We start from the raw sequence: 11,624 nt of genomic DNA, 5'->3' as shown, positions 1-11,624 counted from the left end.
TGCCTTGGAAAATATATCCCATTCTAAACCTGTACACAGTGAGTGCCATTAACAAAAATAATAATTCTTTTGGATCAGAATTTTTTTGGACGTCAATTCACACTCCTACTTCCTACTTAATATTATAAATGCGAAAGTTTGTATGGATGTCTGGATGTCAACATGTTTGTTACTCTTTCACGCAAAAACTACTGAACGGATTTCGATGAAACTTTACAGTATTATTGTTTATAACCCAGAGTAACATATAGGCTTAGGCTTACAAAAAAGCGCCATCTTTCAACATTACTTTTGACGTTCGTAGTTCGTGCGGACGTGTGCTATATTCATGGACATGACAAAAGCCTTTGATCATGTCGATCATGAAGTCTTGTTCATGAAACTGGTTAGATATGGTATCCGTGGTATTGCTCTTGACCTTATTAAATCGTATCTTCAAAATAGAAGCCCAAGCACCGAATTAGTTCAAATCCGAAGAAAAATATACGTCTCAGCAGAGAGTAATCAAGTGTGGAGTGCCGCAAGGTAGTGTCCTGGTATTTATTATCTACATTAATGACATTAAATTTAATCTAGTTTACATCCTATGGTTATTTTTGCTGATGACAGTACTGTTTTTATCGAAAGTGATAGTAAGGAAAATTATAAAGAAGATATAAATGTAACTCTTAATAACATAATTGAATGGTTAATATCAAATAATTTAAAAATAAATCTAGAAAAAACTCTGCTTATGCAAATTACACAAAGAAAGATTAATCCGGTAAAAACTCATAAAACTCATTTTTTTCAGTAAATAGGCTTTAAAAAAAGCACTTTTACACGTCCCAGTATTAACCCTACCACTGCTTCAGGACAATAAATGGGCCAGTGCTGAGAAGAAGCAGCGCAAGAAACTCAGACACTATTGTCAGCCTCTTTTTTAAAGGTTTATAATTATGTTTTCAAAATACATAGTTATAAATATTTATAAATGCAAGCTAGGCAGTTACGCATCCCAAAACTTTTTTATCTTTTAAATAATCATCGACTTTATAGTAGCCCTTTTTCATTACGGTACTTTTAATATGTGCTTTGAATTTATGAATGGGTAGTTCTACAACAGTTTGTGGTAATTTATTAAATAATTTAATACATTTCTCCATGAATTACCAATCTTATGCAGTCTAAAATTTGGAACGGCAAGTTTATTTTTGTTTCTTGTATTAAAGTTATGCAAATCGCTCTTTTTCGTGAATTGCTCTATATTTTTGCGAACATATAAAAGGTAGTCAGATTTCGGGAGCGGGGTGGAAGCTTTTTAAAAAGGATTATATTTAATTAAACTAAGTGATCACGTCCTCGCCGAGTTGGAGGCGATTTAATAATGATTTAATATTGTGGCCGATCGCAGTCGTCCAGTACGGTGTTTACAATTTAGTTCTGCTGACACATCTCTTATGTGAATAACAATTCTACGAATGCTTACACTGTAGAGTGGAAAGTGATGACTTATCTTGTTTAGTCTAGAGCAGAGGGAGCTGACGGATGCATAACTCCTCCCTCCCTAAGTGAGAAATTATCGGAAGTTTCATTTTTATGAGTATTCCGGTAATTTCGTTTACATAAAATTTTTATATGTTTGCGGAAGGCAATTAATACAATTAACATAAAAAGGATCAAAACTAATATAAATGTAAAGTATGTAAAATAAGAAGTGTCTGTTTCATTTTCACTAGCACTGATTGCTGCACTGTGTTTCAGGGCGTACGACATGTATTTGATTTCATCCAAATTGATTCCATGCATATTGAGTGCGCGTGCACCGGATAGCGTTGCGTTTACAGGTAGCTCGGGTAGGTGAATCACCGGTACTGAAATACTGATAGCCAATACGCGGACTGAAGAACGAACGCATGCTGCCAGTGTCGATCATCATGCGAGCATCCAGTTCCGGTAGGTAAATATATGGTAATGTTAATTCCGGATCGCAATTAATGTTTATCTGTTCTGTTCTTTGATGGAGGCTGTTTCGTGAAAATCCTGTTGGAATTCAGTTTCCTGGGTTTCCTCGGGAGTTTCCTCGAAATCAGGGTAATACTGTTCGCTGTACATGTTATTANAATATATCGTTAAAGAAAGAAATCTAAACAAAAAAGATATGACTTTGAATAATAGTGTAAAATATGGTTATGTTTAGAAAATCTAGGAGAACAAATAAAAGTGTAATAGATGTTTATTGCTAATGACATTATGAAGTTGAATGATTCGGAATTATGAACATTAGAGACAGAGTAGTTAGGAATTGTGATTGTTAGGATGAAAAATTTTAGGAAGAACATTTTCGGACTTCCAATTTTCGGAGTTGAAAATTTAGGTGAACTTTGGCGCACCCTCGGTAAGTATTTCAAACCCTTCGCCAATAGGTAAGGAAATTTGGGGAAAATGGAAAGCGTGACGTTTTGGGATTCTTGGAAAATAGGAAATGAGAAAATTATAATAATTGTAAGTATAATTATCTATCAATGGTATTTCTAAAATGAATGTTATCTGATCCTGTTTCATATAAGATTTTACACAAATAGTTTCTTCTAAATTTAACAAATTACTTTCCGTACACTGGTAAACTAAATTGGCAGAGTTTGAAATTAACTTTAAATGATACAATAATTCTGTAGAGTTTACAATTGCTTGATGTAAAATCGATACTCTACTTAATGCAAATGCTGTTTCTATTTCACTTAATCTTATAAATATTGTACGGAAACTACTAATGAATATGTTATACACTCCTAGTATGTATGTAGAAAAAGTCCAATCGTTTTGTGTGGACGTTATGTTTTGTGCAATAGGCTTTCAACTCGTTTCATGCGTTCATCAATAATAGAGTTGTTATTTATTTGCTCTAAAATATTTATAAAACTGTCAAACATTTTTGAGACCAGGGTAATTTTCTTAGATATTATAACTTGATTATTACTCAATTGAGAAGTCAACTTATCATATAAGAAAACAATTATGGCTAAATTGTCATAAATGGTGGCTTTACTGCGTTTTAAATTTTCGTCTGATATTAAATTTACTTTTGCTATTAATGTACTTTTAACGTGCTGTATTCTATTACAGAAATCTAGATATGACTCACTGCTGGTAATTTTTAATGTTTCTAACTCAATTGCAATGCATTCTTCGGATCGCGGGTCACCGAAGTGCTGTTCAAGTGCTAGCTTTAGCTCTGTCCAGGTGGAAATGTCTTGGCGCTCGCTAATGAGCGTGGCTGCTTTTCCAGTTAATCTCGAAGTTATTACGTGATACACGTATAAGTCTTGGTCCGGGTTTCCATCAACTCTACACGTCCTAATAACATATTCACACTTCTGTATAAACAAATTAAGTAACTTTTCATCGCCGTTGAAGACGGGGATGACACTACTCATCTCTCGCGGTATTCGAACGGGTAGCGCGTTTTCTTACATAACTTTTCAATTCCTATCATTGGAGGTCCGAAAATATTTCTCATACAATTTGATACCATAATGATCATTTTTCATAAAAAATTTAAAACCTACATATTTTTTTTTTTTTTTTATCTTTACTTTATTTCAATTTATTTACTTTATTTCAATTTATTTTCTTTACTTTGTTTCAATATTTAATTCACTTAAATCTAAACGAAAAGTGTTAACGATAAAGTTTTATGACGAAAACACAAAATGCGATACCCTGGGAGAAGTTCTATCCCGGAGTAGCAATATTTCCCTACGATTTAAAAAGCATGAAAAATACACAGAGGATAAGGAGTGGAAGGATTGGCGAAAAGTTCTACTCACCAACCGACCGTTCTCTGCATACTCGTTCCACCCGTACTTCGATGACAAATTTATTTGGTTCGGCGGATTTATTAGTTTCCCGTAGTATCACGAATTTAAACGGCGGATTTTGACACCAATCGCGTAAACTTTAGGAAAACTTGCAGCAATAAATCCGAACGGCTGCGCCAGTCAGATTTCGGGAGCGGGGTGGAAGCTTTTTAAAAAGGATTATATTTAATTAAACTAAGTGATCACGTCCTCGCCGAGTTGGAGGCGATTTAATAATGATTTAATATTGTGGCCGATCGCAGTCGTCCAGTACGGTGTTTACAATTTAGTTCTGCTGACACATCTCTTATGTGAATAACAATTCTACGAATGCTTACACTGTAGAGCGGAAAGTGATGACTTATCTTGTTTAGTCTAGAGCAGAGGGAGCTGACGGATGCATAACTAGGTTTTCATAAATGAACTGTGAAGCTACTGTCAGTACAGGTAATATCAGTAAGTTATGAAAATTAAAATATTATTATACTCGAGACACATGCCACTAAGTTTCTGGGTATCTACATATATTGATAGCAACATGTCGTGGAAATTTCCTAAACACTCGACTGAGGTATGTAAAAAACTGTACAAATTTTCATATGCAATATATTATAAACTTGCAAAAATAGCAAATCGCAGCACAGTCTTAACAGCTTATCATGGATTTGTTTTGTGTCCACTCTGCGCTATGGCATAATATTTTGGGGAAATTCAACACATACCTAGAGAAACTCTATTTCGCGCCCAAAAACAATGTATCAAATCTATTTGTGGTCTGAAGCATACAGAAAGTTGTCAGCCTCATTTTAGAACTTTAAGATTACTAACAATACCGTATCTGTATATACTGAAATGCTGTGTTTTTGTGAAGTGTAATCCAGATCTTTGCCAGACCAGAGCCTGGAAAACATCATTTATGCTTCAACCACACCAACGCGTGCCAGTCCGCGCGACCTGTCATTGGCCTGTGATCGCGCCGGCGACGGCGATTTGCATGCGTTGGTGTGATTGAAGTTTTAATCCTTCTGATAGGGTTGATTTTACTACGAAACTGTAGGTATATTCAGTTGTGTTGTTGTCTGTATAATGATCACTGTTCCTCTTAGGTGTATCAGCTACCCGCAACCCTACTAAGACAGTGGAGGAGAGCATCCATCGCCTTGCATCAGCATATACCAACCTTGGTCTGGTGGTGAAGCGGCTGGAGAAGGCCTTCAGTGCCATCCTCATCCTTTTGCTGCTGTCCGTCCTGCTTCACTTGGTAATATCGCCGTACCAGTGGATTTCATTCCTTAGTAAGTGTGAGAAATGTTATCTTACGAGTAAGAATTTCTTAGTAGTTTTTCTGTAAATTAAGTATCTTTACCTTCTTTCTCCTTCATTGACAAGTTCTTTGGTTACAGTCTTAATAATTAATCATTTAACATGCGTTACTTATTCAATATGGTAGCAATAGCTCAAATATGGCTCAAATATTTAATACGTTTCTAAGAAGCACCTCTCGGTTGGGTACTTACCTACTTACAAAATTATTATTGATGTTTTAAATGGTCCTGTATAACTTACAACCTTTTCTTTAGCAACAAAAGACCGTGTGAACTACGTGCAACTGACGCTGGAGTTGTTTTGGAACATACTGCACATAACACGCGCCGTATTGGTGGTCGAGCCCCCTCACCTGACGCAGGTAGAGGTAGGTACTTGTTATTTTTAAGGTCTATGTATTTGAGACATAATAAGGAAATCCAAAAATCTTTTAAATACATTGTTGCTAGGATATTGTTATGATATTTGGGCTACGTTTTCTATCCGTATAACGTAAAATTTCATCAAGATTTAGAACCATCTAGAAGAGAGGTCTTGGTAAAGAAAAACTTCTTTCATGAACAAAGTTTCTGTCACAATCAACAACATTATAAAAGTGACCTTTAAAGTCTGATATTGCAATGTATTCACAAACATTACTATAAGGTCATATGAACCAATCACAAAGCTCTATTCAACGCTGTGCATTCGATTTGCTGCTTCACTTAAGCAAGCATCGTTTGTGAATACAGGCGTTAGTGTACCTATAGTTGAGAATGGCTACTTTTTCTAGATGGACCGCACCCAAACGCTGGTGAGCCAGATGATCCTTCAGAACCACGACATCCAAGTATCTGAAGAGCTGGACAAGTTCTACAGACATATCCTAATGAACAAGGTCACCTACACCCCGATGGGAATCTGCACGCTACGACGACCTCTTCTGACCTCCGTAAGTAATTAAAACTTATGAATTTTCCATGAAAACACTTCAGGTAGCTTTTATAAAAAGTATGATATTAGCTTGATAAACAATGAAAGGAACAAGGCTCACAGTCATCATGAAAGAAAAACCAAACAAATGTTGTCCCCTAATTCTAACTAAAGTCATGACAAAAGATTAAGTAATAATAATATGGTAAATACATTCTAACTGAATTTCAAAAAGACTGGAAACTTATTCTTCTTCTATCACATGGGTCTCAACTTTGAATAGATCCCTAGTGTAAAAATTAAAGAGCCAATTTTAGTCTTTCGAGAGCTCTAATTATTATTTATCTTTACAGATACTGAGCAACGTTGTCACTTATCTGGTAATCATCATACAATTTCAATTGTTGGAATTAAGCTCTTAACTTATTATAAAGTTTTATCTCGACTATTTTATAAGGAAAGATAGTGTTAATATAAACTTGATTCAATTGAATTCAATAAAATTTAAACGATAAACCTGTTTTAACTTGCTATCGTTCTAATGTACCCGAATGCAAATAAATGTGTATTTAATAAGCATTTAATTTTTATTATATTCTTCTAGCATCTGTTCAACCATCAAGCATTTTTCCGCTACTTCTTCTGGTGTATATTTTACTTCACTGTTAGGATTGTCTGCTGCTTGAGAACTAGTTTCATCATCAGCCCCATCTGGGTCATCCAGGCCTTCTACTTCATCGAATATATCATCAGCAATTCTCGCATTGGATCCATCTTTGCTTGCAGCTTGTTTTTCATCGCTAACATCTCTTTTATCCAATTCTTTGGCATTATTATTATTATTAATATCGTTAAACGCCATGGGATTGTCTGTTTCTAAAATTTCTGGCTTGTCCTGAAGTGCAAATAAGAAATATTCGAAGAGTACTGGTATGTTTTGGAATATGTGCATATATTCCTCTCTCGGACTTGCCTCTTCTTCAGATGATTCTAAAAAATGACAATAAAAATATGTTGAATATAATCGGTATAAACATGTGCACCGTTTATTAGACTTTAACATAAATATAATAACCCTTAAAATTACCTAAAGGAAATCTTTAGAAATTCTATTGATAATATTCACCAAGAGTATAACATGAAATAATCTAGAGGCTTACCTTCACCAAATGTAACAAAGGAGCTCAAACAAAGCCAAAATATGACAACAACTGCAAAGAAACTCAGATAGCTCATGACGAAAGCTGTTTTAAGCAATTTTTCAATTAACACTGCAACTGAAAAGTGTGACAAACGTTTGAAGATACTTGGCCTAAACTATGGAAGAGATAAGATAATGGTAACCAATTATACAGGCATGCAAAGTGAGGCAATAACATTTTTTGTGGTGTAACTAGCTTTGACGGGCGGCTTTTACTGTATCTAATATGAAAAATCATCAAGGGTTAGATTAGATACGCATTACTTAATTATCATGATGTCAGATGAGTTTCTTGCTCTTAACATTGACATAAAAAGATTACCTATTTATAGTCGAATTTAGGTTCAGTCCAACTAAACCATAAATATTTTCGAGTTAGCTGTTTCATAAGATTCAAAATCAATAGAATTTAGTATTTTAAAATTCTTTTAATGGTTTTGATTGGGAAAGCCGGAAAGGTAGAAGAAGAAAATATTGATGGACTTGAAAGATTTTCGACGATATGAGTTCTCGGTCAGAAATCCATTTCGATACCTATTGTAGATAATTATCAAAATTACCTACCTACACATACAAGAATTGGAGAGACACTTGCGTGTTTCATATCACAAGTTTCTGAAACATAAGATACGAAACATGCAACACAGTACCTACCTACTGTAATTATATTTTCAAGTATAAAATACAGCAAGAAAAATGAAATTTTATACATTTCCAAAATGTCTTCGGTACGAGTTTTTCTAATATTAGTTGGAGTGCTATGTAAGTAACAATTTATCATCATCAGTTTTGCCAGTTCATTCCATTATTAGAATTGAACCAATACTCTACAAATGTTTTTTAAATACTTCAATCGTTAAGAATGGAGTTAAAGTACAGTTACACATGCTCATTTATTATCATTTATTTATTTTATAATTGTTTATTTTTTTTAATTGTGTTTAATACTGTATCTCATGTTGATAGCCCAATAAAATAAATAAATCATAAAAGCATGCCACGATTGAGCAATTGCAACTGAGTAGCATGTTTAATAAGCATGCTCATTTCAAGTTCGAGCACTTGGTACTATACTCGTACCTTCATGATTCTGGCACATATTTGAAGAAAATATTTAATCTTGAAATTAACGGCCAGCAACAATCAAAAAATTAAGCAACAAAGTTTTTCGATGCTTACTCTTTAGTAAATATTTAATAATAACGTCTGGCAACACCACACACACTCATGATGCACTATAGTTTTTACTCTCTCTTTTTCCTACCATTTTGATTGTCCACCAGCGGAGTTTTCTCCGCAATAAATCAATTACTTACTTGCAACTGGAGTTTAGCTGTATGGATCTTTTCCATCCAATATGCTAGTTTCCTAAAAAAATTTTTTTAGTCCGTCATGTTTAATATAAAAAAATATTGGACACATATATTTTTATTTGTCAATCTAACAAATAATTACATAGTTAAGGTGCGTTGAAGTTCCGCACGACGTCACAACGTGCGGCACTTTTATGCACGCATTGACGTCACGGGCCTCTTCTTATGAACTTTGGCGAGCTTTATCTCTTTAAATTTTCATTAGTTTGAAAAAGTGAAAAATACGTGTAGAGTATTTTTTGATAAGTTAACTGAGACGGACTAATTAAAACTTGCTTTTTGACCCAGGAAACATCCCTCACCTATTGAATTTCCAGACATTCAACTAGTCTCCACCAGTCGCATACCCAGATCGCCAGACACTATGGAGATAGAGTTCCCTGACTACTCCTACCATAGGGAGAATAGCAGCCAGGAGTTCAACGACCAGAGACAAGATGAGGAGGAGTACTGGCAGGGGGAAGGGGAGAAGGGGCAGGGGCAGCTAGACAAGATGGAGGAAGAAAGGTTGGTTTAATTTTAATTGAAGTACATGAACTTGTGCGGTTTTTAATTTCAATGATGCTTACACACATTACTGTCCTGAAGTAGTGGTAGGAGTGGTAAAAGTAAAAAAAAACTGGGATGTGTAAAAAGTCGTTTTAAAAGCCTAAGGCTGGGTTGCACCATCTTACTTTAACTTTGAAGTTCCATGGAAAATTACAAAGTTAAGTTATCTGTCAAATTCCATGGAAAAAACACCGGTTATCGTTATCGTTACGGTCAAAGTTAGGTGGTGCAAGTCAACACAGCCTAATTATTTGTAGAAGATAAAATATGACCTATTGGTTGGGTGAGGTCTATGTTCAGCAGTGGACGTCCTGTGGCTGAAATGATGATGATGAAATGGCCTTTATGACTTGACACTCTATGTAACATTAAGCACCAAGAGAACAATGGAAGGAGAATGAATTAGTAATCTTCACAAAATCATACATGTTACTTTTCAAAAGATTTATGATTTTCTTCTATTATAACTTACTAGCTTTCCGCCCGCGGCTTCGCCCGCGTGGAATTTTGTCTGTCACAGAAAAACTTTATCGCGCGCATCTCTGTTTCAAAAACCGGGATAAAAACTATCCTTTGTCCTTTCCCGGGACTCAAACTATGCCAAATTTCATCAAAATCGGTTCTGTGATTTTGGCGTGAAAGACAGACAGACAGAGTTACTTTCGCATTTAAAATATTAGTATTGATTTCATAGTAAAAGTAGTAGTACTGTGGTAGTACCTAGTTTGACTTTTCATGACTTTCAAAATTTCCTCAGACAAGAAAACAGAGAGAACACCGAACAACAATACGAAAACGACCGAGAATATTACGAAGGGGAACGAGACGCCTACAACAAGGAAGCTGGAGAGGAATACGACAAAAACAAAGAAAAATTAGACGAACACAACAAAAACAACGAGGAACACCTCAACGATAATAGAAACCTGGATAGCGATAAAGCAAATAAAACGGCGCAGGAGTATAACGATGATATGAATAGTAAGGGAGAGAGGTATGAGGGAAAGGGACAGGAGTATACCGATAACAGGCGCGATGACATTGAAAATTATGAAATGGAGGGAAAAGGACCCTCTGTTACTTACCATTGATTTTACTTTCGAAATTGCATTGCTAAAGTTTTTCGATTAATTGTTATGTAGTAAATAGTTACCCATTATAATAATGACTTGCAATTTATGAATGACTTTTAATTTACTCGTCTATAAGGCCATATCTGCGTTACCTGTGTGTGTATTGTGATGGTCGCTGGAAGCTATTTTTAACTAGGTACCGAACCTAAGAACCTATAGGAAGACGAACCTAAGGCTGCTATTAGATTGATAGATTTTTTTCATGTTTCATCTCGTAAAATTTTCCTATTAAAATTTCGTTCTTTAAGAACAATAACTAGCACAAAAATAGTTGGAAATCGAACCCAGAATCCAGAATAACGCCCGTATTCACAAACGATGCTTGCTTAAGTGAAGCAGCAAATCGAACGCATATCGTTGAGTAGAGCTCTGTGATTGGTTCGTGTGTCACCCTGTGCGTCCACGAGCACTGTGAGACCTCATAGTAATGTTTGTGTATACGGGCATCAAAATCTACCACAGATATGTAATTATGGACTCATAAAGCCCAAATTATCGTCACTCATCGCTCGTAAATGCAGTAAATTATGCATTTAAGCTAGGCATGGAAATGATTGCTATTTTTCATTCATTTTCATTCTATGAAATGATGATTCTTTTTGGGTTACCTACGTGAGTGCGACAAACGTTACATCGAATTTTGTTTCTTCGAAAACCTTTCTGCGAAGTTACTATACTGCGACGCCTTGTTATATCGATGCCTTGTTACTGCGATGTAACGTTACATCGAAAAACTTTACTGCGAACGATTTTACTGCGAAGCCTTCTTTATTTGACTTAACAGATAGATAAAAAAATTAAATTACATACATCAAAAGAATACCTACCTAATATAATGCATTATGTATTTATTTATTTAAAACATACATGCACTATGTACACAAGGCGAACTTAATGTGATTCAGAACTCTCCTCCAGGTAACAGAATAAAGTGAATAAAGTGGGCGGTACAAAATTAAAGATAAAATAAGATTCTAAATACATTAAATTTTATTTACTTATTACACATATTTAACAGTTGCATCATTGATTAAATAACATGAGAATAGAAACATAAATATAAATAAATTATAAAATATATGCCTACCTATTGATTTGCATTTTTATAATGATACTTACTACTCACTCGTTCATTAAAAATGACTATGTACATAATTTCGCAGTAAAATCGTTCGCAGTAAAGTTTTTCGATGTAACGTAACATCGCAGTAACAAGGCATCGATATAACAAGGCGTCGCAGTATAGTAACTTCGCAGAAAGGTTTTCGAAGAAACAAAATTCGATGTAACG

General features: G+C 34.8%; 2 protein-coding genes across 3 annotated transcripts; one reads left to right on the top strand and one right to left on the bottom strand.

Moving 5' to 3' along the window:
* Nucleotides 1-6,563: 6,563 nt before the first annotated feature.
* On the bottom strand, nt 6,564-8,656 carry LOC114363549 (uncharacterized). Of its 2 annotated transcripts, XM_028319306.1 has the most exons (3): nt 8,595-8,656; nt 7,238-7,354; nt 6,564-7,067 (listed from the first exon to the last, which is right to left on the bottom strand). In XM_028319306.1, exons 2-3 carry the CDS (start codon nt 7,311-7,313, stop codon nt 6,658-6,660), a joined length of 486 nt encoding a protein of 161 aa, XP_028175107.1. In that variant the 5' UTR covers nt 7,314-7,354; nt 8,595-8,656; the 3' UTR covers nt 6,564-6,657. The 2 variants fall into 2 exon arrangements, with proteins under 2 accessions (XP_028175107.1, XP_028175106.1); XM_028319305.1 differs by lacking the exon at nt 8,595-8,656 and having other exon boundaries at nt 7,238-7,367.
* LOC114363550 (spore wall protein 2-like) lies at nt 8,002-10,379 on the top strand. Its single transcript, XM_028319307.1, has 3 exons — nt 8,002-8,040; nt 8,969-9,158; nt 9,958-10,379. The coding sequence occupies exons 2-3, from the start codon at nt 9,016-9,018 to the stop codon at nt 10,289-10,291; spliced, it is 477 nt and encodes a 158-aa protein (XP_028175108.1). The 5' UTR covers nt 8,002-8,040; nt 8,969-9,015; the 3' UTR covers nt 10,292-10,379.
* Nucleotides 10,380-11,624: the final 1,245 nt, after the last annotated feature.

The sequence above is a fragment of the Ostrinia furnacalis genome, unplaced genomic scaffold (assembly GCF_004193835.3).
Source record: "Ostrinia furnacalis isolate ACB-3 unplaced genomic scaffold, ASM419383v2 OfSCF7161, whole genome shotgun sequence".
Classification (NCBI taxonomy): Eukaryota; Metazoa; Arthropoda; class Insecta; order Lepidoptera; family Crambidae; genus Ostrinia; species Ostrinia furnacalis.
The sequence above is the reverse complement of the archived record's forward strand: the minus strand, read 5'-3'. Positions and strand labels throughout refer to the sequence as shown.